The sequence below is a fragment of the Diabrotica virgifera genome, chromosome 1, assembly GCF_917563875.1.
Source record: "Diabrotica virgifera virgifera chromosome 1, PGI_DIABVI_V3a".
NCBI lineage: Eukaryota > Metazoa > Arthropoda > Insecta > Coleoptera > Chrysomelidae > Diabrotica > Diabrotica virgifera.
In genome coordinates this window covers 104,784,143-104,800,272 of record NC_065443.1, presented here as the reverse complement: position 1 = coordinate 104,800,272, position 16,130 = coordinate 104,784,143, and the positions used below count along the sequence as shown (strand labels likewise).

The 16,130-nt window shown below is 29.7% G+C and overlaps 2 protein-coding genes across 12 annotated transcripts in view; one reads left to right on the top strand and one right to left on the bottom strand.

Moving 5' to 3' along the window:
* LOC114325330 (probable beta-hexosaminidase fdl) overlaps window positions 1-16,130 on the top strand; it is a 430,895-nt gene that overhangs the window by 235,209 nt on the left and 179,556 nt on the right. For 4 of the 11 annotated variants that reach the window (XM_028273371.2, XM_028273372.2, XM_050642753.1 and 1 more), the window contains exon 2: window positions 3,605-3,633. The exons of the other annotated variants lie outside the window; for them this stretch is intronic. In XM_028273371.2, the coding sequence (XP_028129172.1) occupies window positions 3,605-3,633 (29 nt within the window). The remainder of the gene's footprint in view (window positions 1-3,604; window positions 3,634-16,130) is intronic. 11 annotated transcript variants of the gene reach the window in all.
* The window catches only part of LOC114325334 (uncharacterized), a 134,558-nt gene that overhangs the window by 95,403 nt on the left and 23,025 nt on the right, over window positions 1-16,130 (bottom strand). The window lies entirely within an intron of this gene.

Here is a 16,130-nt window from a genome sequence, read left to right as displayed (position 1 = left end):
TTTTCAAGTTACACGGAGAAAAAGAAGATTTTTAAGAAAATTTAATAGTGCGCCCTGTAATTTAATCTTATTTTTTTTCAAAAACCATTTATTTTAAATGTATCCAACTTTTTGAACATATAAATAACACTATAGTAAAAGGTATGGTAGAAGTAAAACGATACATTTACATTCTGGTAGATAAAGGTTAAAATTACTTCTCCTTTTTTCTTAAAATACATTAGTTATCAATTTTGTTTGCAACATATCTCGCTTAGTTTGAACATAATCAACCTTTAATATTGCTCACTTTAAAGGTCTTTTCAACCGCTACAAAAGATATTGGGACATTATACACCTAAAATTGACCGTTTCCCTGTTATTTCAAGTTGAATACACCAATTTGAACATGTACCAAAAAACAAACTCTTTTCACCTACCATATCTCTTTTTGTTTTATAACTAGAAGATTTATGAAGGTAAGTGTCTCTTTGTTTCTTATAACCTACAAAAATGTTGTATATAGTTTTTTTAATTAGATGCACAGTATTTAAGGTACTTATTCGCAAAAAACCGTTCGAAAAGGTGTTAAGTTTCAATCAAAATGGCTAATTTTCAACCACGAATAACTCAAAAAGTATGGAGTTTTCAAAAAAAATTATAAAACCGTTTCTGCTTAGAATTATATTGTCTAGCGAATTCCATAGTTATTTTAACCAAAAAATTTTCCACCCTTGAGAAGGGGTGGGAATCACCCCCAAGATAAAAGCACACATCGGCATAAGGTAGACTTTGAATTAGGAGATATGTAGAGGCTATTACCAAAATTTCATTAAAATCCATGCAGGAGGATAGAATTCCGAGGTAATATCCTATTCTGGCTTTTTGGAGTCACTGAACACGAATAAGCCATCAGAACCGACGTTCAGAGCACCTGATGCACAGTGTCGCTACTAAGGCACGTCATCTTCTGGAGTTTCGAGTATTTTCGGCATTGAATTGATACAAATAGTTTCTGAGGTTGCTAAAAACGAAAACGCCATAAGAACCGACACCCGGACCACCTGGTGTCTAGAATCACTTCCTCTTCTGGAGTTTCGAGAAAGATCGGCACTAAATTGATGCAAACAAATAACACGGGAGATTTTAAAGGTAATTGAAAACGAATGTGCCATCTAAACCGACCCCCGGACCACCTGGTGCCCAAGGTTACTCCTAAGGCGTGTTATCTTCCGGAGTTTGGAGGGTTTTTGGGTACCAGGTGCATCAGGGGGTTGGTTCTGATGGCGTATTCTTGTTCAGCAACCTCAAAAACCCTCTAGTAATCTGTTTGTACACGCGCTAAGCTGACCACCAGTCGTCTTACACCATCAGCCAAGAAACGCCGATGCGCCCAATATTCCACTAGAAGTGATGGTCCAACTGTTTGTATCAATCTATTGCTGAAAACATTTGAAACTTCAGATGACGTGCCTTAGCAATGAACCTTGGCACCATGTGCTCCGGTGATCAGTTCTGATAGCATATTCGTGTTCACCGATCCCAAAAACCTCTGATAGTCCAAGAGGCAGGGCTGAAAAATTTCTTTGAATTTACTAAAGCTAGATTTTTCACAGTTGTTTACTGTGATTGTGTAGAGAAACAAACTTCGGTCGGTCAAGCGAAACGTAGAACAGAGGTTACTGAGAGGGTATCAAAGTTTCTTTCCTACGAAGGTAATTAAATCCATTTACTAAGGCTGAAAATAAGTATACACATTCTAAATTGAATATAAATAAAAGTTATTATAGTCGGTCAGCTGTATGACGTGACAGAGCCGGTCGGTCGGCGCCAATGAATGTACAGGGTTATTCACTATATTTAGACCCCCTTGTAAACTGCTTTATTTGCAGAATTAGAAAAAAAAATGTGTGTGTACTTTGTACGCACGTAAGAAATTATACTTTTATTAATATGATTTCAACGAAATTAATATACTTAACAGGTTATTTGTATTTTATTTTATATTAAACTAACTTTCTTTACCTACCACTTTAAAAAAAATTTTATTAAAACGATACCAAAAATATAAAAAAAAAGAATATGAATCGTCCGGGATTTGAACCCGGGACCTCTTGATCTCCGGTCACACGCTCTACCACTGAGCTATATACCTTTTGCTTTGACAGGTTACAAGATTTCGTACATACTGACGAATTTAATAGACCAAGTTAAATATACAAAAATACTTTAAATATACTTACTATTATTATAAAATATCTTATTCCCGAGGAAGACAAATCCAAAGACACAAAAATCATAATAAATAATACATTTCCTAAGAACACTAATATATCCTTTTATATGATATAATATGACTTATTTGCGCTGACAGCGCTGATACATACATATCTTGAAAGATTAGCAACGAAATACATACTGTCTGTGTGCGCATGCGCCCGGTATTATAAAATTTCACTCTCGATAGTAAAGAAGTATAACTTCAAAAATGTAAAATACAAAAGTTATTCGATTTTTTAATTATGATTTTTTTACATATATATCGTACTAGTGACGTCATCCATTTGGGCGTGATGAAGTAATCGACTATTTTTGAAAAGGGAATACGGGTCGAGTGGTAGCTCATTTGAAGGGTTATTCAATTCCCTATTCAGTAATATAAACATTAACATGATTAAGTATTTAATTAAGTTAATTATTTAATTAATAATTCAAAAAATTTTTTGGACACCCTGTATAAATAATGATCTTAATGTTTATAGTACTGTGTAGAGAATTGAATAACCTTTCAAATAAGCTAGCACACGACCCCTATTCTCATTTAAAAAATAGTCGATTACGTCATCACGCCCAGATGGATGACGTCACTAATACGATATATATGTCAAAAAATCATAATTAAAAATCGAATAACTTTTGTATTTTACATTTTTTTTCTAATTCTGTAAATAAAGCAGTTTACAAGGGGGTCAAAATATAGTGAATAACCCTGTACATTCATTGGGGCCGACCGACGGCTCTGTCCCGTCATACAGCTGACCGTCTATAATAACTTTTATTTATATTCAATTTAGAATGTGTGTACTGATTTTCAGCCTTAGTAAATGGATATAATTACCTTCGTAGGAAAGCAACTTTGATACCCTCTCAGTAACCCCTGTTCTACGTTTCTCTTGACCGACCGCAGTATGTTTCTCTACACAATCGCAGTAATCAGCTGTTAAAAATTTTGCTTTAGTAAATTCAAAGAGATTTTTCAGCGCTGCCTCTCCGTCTATGAGTAATAAAAGCAAAACATCGAAAATTTACTCTGTTCGTGGATTCGCAGTAGGCTGGGTTTAAAATTTAAATTTCATTTGACTCTCTTAGAAAGTCATCGACATATTTATAAGACTGTGTAAAACTTCAACTCTGTATTTATTTTGATAGCTAAATATAATATTAATTACAATAATGTTTGAATTCTAGAATAAACATAAAACATAGAATAATTAGCATATTTATCGTTGTTTTTTTAAAGGAAGTTTTTTATGCATTTATAAACAATTTTTTTCTTTATCGCTGCTTTTTCATACTATATAGATAAGAGAAAATTATAAAACTGACCTTTTACTTTTCGTTTCAGGTGAGTTACATAGCAGTACACATTCAGTTGTAAGTAAAGAAAAGTATTACTAGTGCGTAATCAGCTTGAGTTTTCATTAACAACAAAATTAAAAATATCTATTTGTATAACAAGGGAGGAAGGTGCTACTTTTCCTCCCGAGAATGAAGTTTGGTCCGCTACTGCCCGACGCGTAGCGGAGGGCAGTAATCATTCAAGGGAGGAAAAGGCACTTTACTCCCATGTTATACATATGGTTTTTCCACCTTCCTCAAATAACAAGTAATTTTTTCATTTTTACTTAACTTATTTATGTAACTAACCAACAAAATTTATTAGAACTAAAACTAACAAGTACGTACAATATAACTGTCAACTGTCAAATATAAGTCAAATTAATAATGTAAACATTGTTAAATCAAAATAACAATTTACTGTTTTTTACCATTCTGCAAAATACAGAGTGTTTTATAAATAAACGTTAAAATGTATAGAAACTTACGTAATAGAAAATAGATATTGTACAGGGCGTCAATAAGTTAAATTTCATGAATGAAATACCATGACGTCACTTTTACTTTTCCTCCCTAGGGAGGCAAAGTACAACTTTGCTCCCTACAATCAGGTCCGGAAAAGTATACTTTCGGTAGAGGTAGGTGGAAAACTGTTATACTGTTAAGTATTAATATTTTCTTAAGCAGGTTCTGAATTAATCTATCAACTGTATGGTCCGACTTTTTCATTTTTACTGGAAATAGTGCAGTCACTGAAGGTGGATATGAGCTGTTACCTCCGATTTCGTTGAACATCCATCGATTTACATGAAAATTGGTGAGTGGTTAGAGGATGTCTCAAGGAACAAAGGTGACATGGTGTTAACTTGAGCTTTTACCCTGGGGGTGGATGCCACCCCTTCTCGGGGGTGAAAATTAGTTCCTTAAAATATCCCCATACTTCGATAGAGGGACAAATTCTAAGCAAAATTTGTTATATTAAGTTATAAAATAAATCAAAACTTTTTAAGTTACTAAAGATCAAAGATTTTAATTTTTCGTAAGAAAAATGCATGTTTTTAATCGATTTTTGATAAATAACTCAAAAGCTATAAGTTTTAGCAAAAAAGTTATTATTACCAACATTGAAGCTAATAAAAAATATAATAAACTTCTTACTAGAAAAACCTTTTAGTGTTAACTAAAAGTGAGTTATAGGTAATTGAATGTATATGTTTTTCAGCGAGTACCCAAATCTAAGTATTCAAGCTTAGATAAGGGAAAATGATTCATTTTATAACATAAACTTATTAAACATTTGTCAAAGTACTTAGAAATATCTATCAATTGAGACCATGAACAAGTCGATTGCATTAAAATTTATGCTCCAAAAGTTTTTAAAAACTTATCTTTTAAAAATTTTTCCAAAAAATGTTATTGTGTTTTTTTAAATAACTCCGTTAACTTTTACGATATTAGGTTCACCTGAAACCATTTGAAAGTTAATTCCAAGGGATATTAAACCGTGCTGCACTTAATCTTTAAGACCCTTTACTTTTTTAAAAATGAAAGGTTAAATGGCCCCGGTTACGTGGTTATTGCAGCAAAATTTACGCTTTAAACGTTTCTATCTCAGTTATTTTTTACCATACACAAATAGTAAAACTGGTAAACTATTTAATACAAAAAAAAAAACTAAAATTTGGTTGTAATTTTTTACGTACATTGAATATTTTTGGAGCGATTATTAAAAGAAAATTAAAGTTACGATAATTTTAAAAATTCCGATTTTTTTAAATTACACGTTTTAATTATAGTAAGGATTACTATAAATTTTAATCTTTGTGAAAATGGCGTATGTTGTATTTTTCACTTTTTCCTTAAAAATTCGAAAGAGTTCTCTTATTTCCATCATAACTTGCGTAATTTTAATGCTTTTGACTTCTTCTGGAGCTCATTTGATAGGAATTCCGAAGTACTACTTTGACAGGTGTTTGGCAGGTATATTTTATAAAAATCATAGTTTTCCCGTTATTTAAGAATGAATACTTAGATTTAAATACTCGTCGAAAAAAATATACATTCAAGTACCCATAACTCACTTTGAATTAAGATAAGTTTAGTTTATCAAGTAAAGAATGTATTAAATTTTTTATTGTCTTCAAATTTGAGAATAATGACTTTTTTGAAAAAGCTTATAGTTTTTGAGTTATACGTGAAAAACAGCTTTAAAATAAGATAAGTTTAGTTTATCAAGTAAAGAATGTATTAAATTTTTTATTGTCTTCAAATTTGAGAATAATGGCTTTTTTGAAAAAGCTTATAATTTTTGAGTTATACGTGAAAAACAGCTTTAAAACATGCATTTTTTTACGAAAAAATAAAATCTTTGATCTTTAATAACTCAAAAAGTATTAATTTATATTAATAACTTTATACAACAAATTTTGCTTATAATTTGTCTCTCTATCGATTAGTGGTATTACTTTTAATAAAATAATTTTCAACCCCGGGAAGGGGTGGCATCCACCCCCAGGGTAAAAGCGCAAGTTGGCATTATGTCACCTTTGTTCCTTAAGGTATCCTCTAACTCCTCACCAATTTTCATGAAAATCGATGGAGGTTCAACGAAATCGGAGGTGAAAACCTTCAGTTACTGCACTAAAACAGGTATATTTTTCATTTGTGAATTTTGCAACTAGATTACACTGAATCTGAAGTTTTCAGTTTGCTTAAAAAGGTAATTATTTTAAAATTCATGGTGGTAGTTCTGTTTCAGTCATATTTTCAATCAAAGTTAACTAAAATTACGTTGGCATATTCAATGTCACATTGTATCTACTTTTGAGCTATATTTACGGTAATAGCTTTGCATATAGTACTGCATTAAGGTGTAAAATTTTAGGTTGAGATAAAAACTTAATCAGACTTTATCATATTCAGGTATGCTGCTTCCACTTTAACAGCCTTTTGGTGAAAACCTATATAATGGCTAATAGCTAATAGCGAATACAGCCTTTTTACATAAAAGCTAATTTTTGTATAAGTTTCGTAGGACATTATTTGCTTATATTATGTGCATTGAGCTGTATTGCAATTTGCCGTTTATAAAATAGTTTTTGTTTTATTGCATAATAAAATTATTTGGATGCGTTATAAATGTTGATACATGCTAAAATTGCACTTTAAATAAATAGAAATGTCGTTAAATTTAAATATCAGATATATGTTTATATTTATATTCAATACTGAAAAAGAAACATATACAGCTAGATACGATTCATAAACTAAACAAGCAATATAGTAATATAGTCTGGGCAGATTATCGGAGAATAGTGCCATTTTTGGGAAAACTTATTTACCGGCAATTTTATTACTGGAATCGAATCTTATGATTGTATTTATTAATAATATAGGTATGCAAAGTCCGCAAATAGTGTGTTACTATTTTTATAAACAAAATGGCGCCATAAAATCGTTTTTTTTTTCAATTTTTGCTCTATAACTCCAAAGATTTTAACTCTACACCCAAAACACCGAAATAAAAATTCACCTAATTAAATTCTGTATAGAGACGTGTTTTTCCCGATTTACTTCGACGAAAATTTTCTCCGGAATATGCTAGTTTTTACAACAAAATCTTTAATTTTCAACTAAAGTTTTAGATAAGTAATTTTTTATCAATAGTTAAATAACTTGGTAATGTTAACAGCTCTTTTCGTATAGATTATAATTCCAGAAGCCGATGGAAGTTGAATGAACAGTTTAGCAACAATTGAATTGTTAATTAAAAATTTACGGTTGCTATAATAACCACAATAATTACGATACATAAGAGTAACTATGATGTTTGTATAAAAAGACACTGTACCTATCTAATGTACTTTACATAATTTAAATTGGACGATTTAAGAGGAAACAGTAGCGATCAACATGTAGCAAAAACGCGTTGTAAGATTGCGGCTGTAATTTTGAATATTTTTTCGAGATATTTGGCACACATATTCGTAATATCATAAAGAATGGCGGTACAGAGCCCAATTTGAAAAATATATTAATATGTGGAAATTACTCTGTAATTAAATAAAATATTAAAAAAACGAGCCTGTACCGCCATTAAGAAGAACAAAACAATACACTTTCTTCAAATAAACTTTTTTATCCGATGCCTAGATTTTGTGTCATTTTGGAACTACTAAATTTTTTTATTTCATTAGTAGTTCCAAAATGACACAAAATCTAGGTATCGGATAAAAAAGTTTATTTGAAGAAAGTGTATTTTTTTTGTTCTTCTTAATGGCGGTACAGGCTCGTTTTTTTAATATTGTATTTAATTACAGAGTAATTTCCACATATTAATATATTTTTCAAATTTGGCTCTGTACCGCCATTCTTTATTATATTACGAATACGTGTGCCAAATATCTCGAATAAATATTCAAAATTACAGCCGCAATCTTTTAACGCGTTTTGGCTACCTGTTGATCGCTACTGTATCACCTTAAGCAGTGTCAGGAATATTTTAAAATTACATACAATTTTTTGGCTTATAAACAAATATAATATTAAGTTAAATAATAGGAAATATTAAATTAAATTAAATCATGAAAACGGCATTGGAAAAAAATCGGCAGGACGCTTCTTTTAAAAGAAAAATCGTTTAATTGTGATGAGTGGTTCCTGAGATGCAACCGGTCAAATTTGACCGGCATTTACGGCAAAGATATAAATAAAATAGGATCATAATTTTCGAACCATCACCTTTTTATTTCGGTCCTTTTTCTGCGCACCAATTTCCATATCTCTAGAATACTCATAACATATATTATTATAATAAAATCTATCGATATTACCAGTGAAAATTGCCAAAAATAGCAAAATTCCAATCAAAAATTTGGTTGGAGAAAATGTAATCTCAAAGTTCAAAATCGATATACGTTAAAAAAAATCCATTTTCTCGGCTTCCCATGAAGCAATTTTCTTCATTCTTTTTTTGTTCCCAAGTAACTCGAGTAGAGCCATCTAACTAACGCATTATTAAATGTCAACTTTGCTTTTGTTTTGTTGTAATAAATTACTTTATTTATTATAACAAATTTTTTAATTTGTTTAAATAAAGATTGTTTAAATAATCATACAGCTTTCAAATGAGAATATTTGTGTTTTTAATTTTAAAAGGTACACTTGTAGTAAGTTTATCTAAAAAAGTCTACAACTGGAAAAAATATGTAGTTTTATTTTATTATAAATAAATTAATCTATTATATCAAAACAAAAGCAATCTTGACATTTAATAATACGTTAGTTAGATGGCTCTATTCGAGTTACTTGGGAACAAAAAAAGAATGAAGAAAATTGCTTCATGGGAAGCCGAGAAAATGCATTTTATTAACGTATACCGATTTTGAACTTTGAGACTACATTTTCTCCAACCTAATTTTTTATTGGAATTTTGCTATTTTTGAAAATTTTCACTCGTAATATCGATAGTTTTTATTATAATAATATAAGTTATGAGTACTTTAAAGATATGAAAATTGGTGTGGAGAAAGAGGACAAAAATAAAAAGGTCATGGTTCGAAAAATATGATCCTATTGTTTATATCTTTGCCTTAAATGCTGGTCAACTTTGACCTGTTGTATCTCAGAAACCACTCATAGCACTTAAACGTTTTTTCTTTTAAAATAAGCGTTCTGCCGTTTTTTTCCAATACCGTTTTCATGATTTAATTTAATTTAACATTTCCGAAGATATTCTATTTGTTTATAAGCCATAAAATTGTTTATAAATTTAAAATATTCCTGAGGCCGCTTAAATAGTCCAATTTTAATTCTCCAAAGTACATTAGATAGGTACAGTGTCTTTTCATACAAAAATCATAGTTAATCTTATATATCTTAATTATTGTGGTTGTTTTATCGACCGTAAATTTTTAATTAACAATTCAATTGTTGCTAAACTGTTTATTCAATTTCTATTGGCTTCTGGAATTATAATCTATACGAAAAGAGCTTTTATATTATCAAGTTATTTAATTATTGAAAAACAATTAGGTACTTATCTAAAATTTTAGTTGAAAATTAAAGATTTTGTTGGAAAACCCCGCATTTTCCGGGGAAAATTTTCGTTGAAGTAAATCGGGAAAAACACGTCTCATTGCAGAAGTTAATTACGGTGAATTTTTATTTGGGTGTATTTGGTGTAAAGTTAAAATCTTAGATAGCAAAAAGTTAGACGTTATAGAGCAAAAATTGAAAAAAAACTCGATTTTCGGGCGCCATTTTGTTTATAAAAAAAGTAGCACACTATCTGCGGACTTTGCATACCCATATTATTAATATATAGAATCATAAGATTCGATTCCAACAATAAAATCGCTGGTAAATAACTTTTCCTTGTATTTTGCTAATTAGCCCAGAGTAATATGAATATTTAGACAAAATGAGTCTCTCTCGTTGGTATGAGAGAGGGCTTGTTCTCAATACCTCTTATTCGAGAGATGTAGAGACGTCAATTATGACATTCACATGCCTAGTTGATTTCGAAAAAGCTTTTGAATGAGTACAGCATGCTGATATAATGCAAATACCTACTAAAACAAGCACGAATTAACAACCAAGGTCTAAAAATAACTAGAAACCTTTACTGGAATCAAACCGCAAATCTCAGAGTTAAAGTGAACACACCCGATATGCAAAAATCATGAGTGGAGTGAGGCAAAGCTGTATTTTGTTTCCTCTAATCTTCAACCTCTACTTTGAAAGAATATTTATCCAAGTTTTGCACGAAACTAAAAAAGGTATTCCATTAAACGGGCACATGGGCGCAGGGCGGCTTTATCCATTAGGCAATATAGGCAGCTGCCTAGGGCGGCAAATTGTGAGAGGGCGGCACAGGGGCTTGAAATTTGGGGGGGGGGAGCAAGCATTATATAATATACAATACATTATATTATATGATGTAATAATGAAAACTGAAAGTATTTTTTGTAAATTTCAGTCATTTTCAGTTTCAGGGGAGGGGGCAACTGCCTCCCCTAACTCTATCAAATGACGCCCTGGGGCGGCAAAAATACTGTACAAAAAAATATTTGTATTTAAAAATTAAAATCGAATAACAAATATGTATATTCATCATTCATCCATCAATGAAATAGAAGTGGGCGTTCGTTTCTAAATAAAAGAAATTGCATTCATATCAAAAATAAAACAAACATAGCATTCTGTTATCTTAAACCTAACACTATTCGTCCAAAAAGAACGGAAGTCATAAATTTAGTGATTATTGGGCCGCCAGAAGCTCCGCAAACACGGTGAATTGACTAAAAACATAAATATTGCACATATTGCAGAAACTAATGATTACCAGTACGAAATCGAGTTAGAGTTGGGATTTTCAAACTGTATTATTACAAGGAGATAACATTCGTGTCGTCGCACTGATATAATACTCCAGTCAGGGAAATAAGCAAGAAATAGACCATGTTCGGGACAATGAAATTAATATCAAGGTAGCTGACTACTTTTTTAGTTATTGTGGATTTGACCTATAGGATGAAAACCTTTATGTTTCCTGCCTAGAGATCGTGTTTTTTAATTATTAACAATTTGGTGCAATCAATGCGGTTTTTTCCATTTTTTGCACTCAATTAAAAAGCTAAATAGTTGACATAAAATTACAAAATTTATTTTTTTAGAACATTGAAAAACCTTCACAATGACGATTTTTGAAAGTCAAAAAGTTAATTCGTTGCTTCGTAAACTGCAAAATAACTGAAAATCGTTATTTATTAATAACTTTTCCTAAAACTAACTTAGAACTGTAGTGTTTCGCTTTACTTAAAGTTGGGTATTGGGGTACATAACAAACTCCCAAAATTTGAGACCGATCCATTAATTAGTTTAAAAGTTAGGTATTCTATTTGTTTATCCCAGAGACCTTTGTTTTGCAATAACAAATGCACCGAGAGAAAAAAATTTTTGACATAAAGAAACTTTATTAATATTTAAGAAAGATCGACTTGGCATATTGCCTAAGAAATATATCTTTGTATGTAAGATATAATTTTCTAAAATATTTCAAATAAATTTTAATTAACCTAAAGAAATATATCTTAAACATGATTGAACTATCACTTTCTTGCAAACTGCAAACCCATTCGTCAGAAAGAAATTATACTTGTCATAAGAATATATTTTCTTGGCATTACAAAACTCTTCTTTCTGAGAAATAATATTTCTTTGTAAGGAATATTGTTATCTTACCATTATTAATTAATGTATTTTATGTTAAGACATATATTTAGCAGAAATAATTGTATACTTAGAATTAAGTTACATTTCTTAAAAATAAAGTGATATTACATACGGCGAAATAAATCATTCTGTTAAGGTAAAATTATTCTTTATTAGATAATAAAAACAGGATATAAAACTTTAGATATTAATACATACAAATAATTTCTCCACTCTTAAACCACTGGCTTCTATACAATAATAAAAGGATGGAGAGGCAAATCCAACTTCCTTAATTTTTCCTTCTTTTTGTTAATAGCACTTTGTATATCAGCAATTACCTAAAACAAAACCGTTATGTAGAAAGAGTAAACTTATTTTAATAAAAAATTTTTTATAGGGATATAAGTACATACTTATTTTGACAAAAGGAAATACAAAAAAAGAACAAATACACGGGCCCACATAAAAACTATTAATTTTTTGGTATAAGAACGGTAGGTATCAGTAAAACAGTCTACAATCCAAAAACATTTCTTGGCATTTCAATAAATAATAATCAATCATATTTAGTTCAAACGTGGCTTTATTTATCCTACCATCTTTGTTAATTTCTTTCTTTTTGTATATGAAATATTAATTATTTATCTGTATAATATTAAGTCACACAATAGACATTGTTTAGCTAAAACAAGAAGAAAAATACAACCAATGTAAAACATTGAAGCAGACATATATTGTAATTTTATTTATTTATATAATCCAAAAGATACAGCAAACCTAATCATTAAGAAATTTTATTACGGGAAAGTATTATTAGGTTACATCTTAAGTCATTTAATACATATTAACTAATTTACGGTTTTCGGCAATAAAAGTTCTTAACCGTTAAGATGTTTCTTTTAGGCTAACTAATATTTCTTTATGAAAAATATAGCACACGCCATGTTTGATATAACCTTGAATTGTAGGATTGTATATGGAAGACGATACGTTCAAGAAACATATTATAGTTTATACATAAGTATACACATTTTTATAAAGGAATTTACCTGTATACAGTTCTACCATTTATGGAAGCCCCTAATTGGTTAATAGCTCCTTTCAATATTGTTCTGAAGCTTTATATTATGGATATTCTATATTATTCTCTCCGAGATGGAAGTCGAAACGTCAATGAAATCCATTTGTTAAGTTAAATTGTGGCTTATTTCCCAGTTAGAATAAGATTCTTTCTTTCAGAGTTGTCCATCATTATAGATATCTAAAATGAATATAAAGATACTATTTATGATTCTTTTAGAACTACATATTCGGATATGCAACAATATTATTATTACATCTTAAATTAGGTAATCAATTTACTTTTATATACCTATGTACGTACCTTCAAACTATATACTTAGATTTTAAAGAAAACCAACAAATAACAAATCCAAAATCCATCTATGAAAAGGAACTAATGCCATGCACGCCATCTTATCTTGCCAAACACTGAGATTAAATCACAAATATATACTGAATAATGGTTACTGCGCAATTCTTTTGTGGAAGAAAATCTCTTTGCAAGTAGCATTTCGGCATTAATGATAAAGTTATTATTTAATAACCACAGTTACTACAGAGGGTAATTCTGAAGAATTATTTCTTGTGGTCTAAAATATTTCTTTGATTGCAAGAAAATTTATTGTTCACAAATATAAATATGGATTAACTTAACATATATTTCTTATACTGCAAAATATGTGTAGTTTTCAATTTAAGAAACAAAAACTTTAGGATAAGAAAATTAAAATGTAACCATTAATGCATTTCTTAGTATTGAAGAAATTATCTGTAAGAAATTATTGAGTTGTGTTTAAAAAACCAGTTTCTTTATATCTGAAGCGGTATGTTTAAGTTAATATGATATGGTAACTTTTAAGAAAGATAGCTCAAAGAAATCAGTGTTTTAGGAGAAAAGAAATTGTTCTCTCGGTGTGACAGAAAATAATGAAGATAGGACAATTCTGCGTATGCCAAATGAAAGTAGAAAAGTGATCCTATCAAAATGTATTAAGAAAAGATAAAAAATTATCTAATATAGTAAAAAATACTAGTTTATAAACATTTACAAAACATCTTCTTACACAGATATTCGGAAAGATGATAACTTACTCGAATTTTTAAAAATGTAGTTCAAATGATGATTAGTCATAGTAAGTGAAGGGGGAGCTTCTGCGTTGATTGCACTAAATTGTTAAAAATTAAAAAACGAACGCGAACTCTAGGCAGGAAACATGTAGGTTTTCATCCTATAGGTCAATAATTAAAACAGTTGTCAGCTACCTGGCGGGAGCCGAAAAATGCACGAGTTCAAAAACTAAAAAAGCAACTTAAAACTACTACCATTTTCTATATCTTGGGATCTACTCAATGAATTTTGATATTTCTTCTTTTAATTTGTATGTACTTTTGTCTAAATTACAAATATGCAATTTGTCTAGACATTTAATAATTAATAAACAGTCTAATTTTTTAAACAATTTTTGAAAAAATAATATTTTCTCAAAAATCCATTTTTTGTAATGATACTATTAATGATACATGTAATGATACATAGTAATGATACAGTATTAATCATAGAAAAAGTTAAGGTATATTTTAATGAATAAATTATGTTCAATAAATTATTATTTAATAAAAATAATTTATTTATTAAAATATAGGTACTTTAACTTTTTCTATGATAATTAATATAATGATATGATTAAGAAAATAGGTATTTGGAAAAAAATAATTTTTTCAAGAAATGTCTAAACAAGGTAGACCCTTTATTAATTAATACATTTATAATAAAATTACATATATGTAATGTATGTAGAAATTACATACAAATTAAATTGTTAATAATTAAAAAAACGGACGTGAACTCTTAACAGGACACTGGTAGGTTTTCTTGCTATAGGTCTACAATAATTAAAAAAGTAGTCAGCTACCTGAATATTTCAGTTATTATGAAAATGATGTAACAGTGTGAAATAGCTTCAGTGAAATAACAGTTAAAAAATAACGGCTACTGCTATCGCAACACATTCCTATCTTATACTAGTGCAAATTGCAAATTATACATAATCATAATTTTTCATTTTTATGTAAAACATTCTGTGTTTATTTTCACCGGTCAAAAGTGAATTCATACCATACTGTGATCAGTGTGATTTTTGTTCTTCTCACTTGTGTAAAATATTATTTTTTATAAATTCTATGTTCCTCATTTTAATACATTTCCATTTCCAAACAATACATTTCTTATTTAAGGGACCGTTCAAGTATTACGTAACGCAGGTTAGGTGGGGTCAAAAATCTTCAAAAATTCGTTACGTAGGGGGTGGGAGGGGAGGGGGCAAAAATCTTCAAAAATCGCGTTACATAATACTTGAACGCTCCCTAAATAAAAAATTCAGCTTGCATTTTTTTTTTTTCGCAAAAATGGTACATGTTTGAAGGGCGGCTACTAGAGAATTGCCTAGGGCGGCAATTGACCTAAACGCGGCCCTGCATGGGCGACTACGAACTCCTCCACGCTACCTAGATTTAAATGCGTTCAGTTTTATAGTAGGATTAAAAGCTACTACGAACTGCCCCACGTTACCTAGGTACTTACATAATATTTTTGTAGATATATATAATTTTTATTTTACTTTATTGTATTCAAACAGGAACCCAATTCCCAAAGCATGAGAGAAAATTTTAATTGATTAAATAATGAAACTATAACCATATAATCGAATAAAGTAAAAGCGAACACTTTAGCTGCATAATAATTGCAATCTGACTTAATGTAGTCTATTTTAGTAATATTTTGATTAACGTTATATGCAGTTAGCCTATTTTCAATAAAATCAACTTTTCTTTTTGCCGTTTTATCAAGTTTTTTTTCGAATCTATGTGCAGTTCTAATTTTCACATATACTTCTGCTTGAAAATTTAACAAAATGTCTGTAAATTTAAATATGTCAGGATGTGATTTATAAAAACATTCGTTAAATTTCGAGTGAAATGATTCACATGCGTTTGTAGTAAAAGAGATGATGCATTTGAAGCCCACATGTAAGGTGGAAATGTTGAATCTTCCGTTAAATAATTATCAACTAGGTAATCACAAAATTGCAAAACTCTGTCTTCTTCTGGCATATTATTAAAAAGTTTATCAGAAAAAAGTCACCAACATCATTTGGATCTAAATAAGGAATGCCGATAAACAATTTTAAATATTTTCCAATAACAGTTTGATTTTTATATTCCGAGGACAAACCTAAATTTTGAATTTTTCGGTA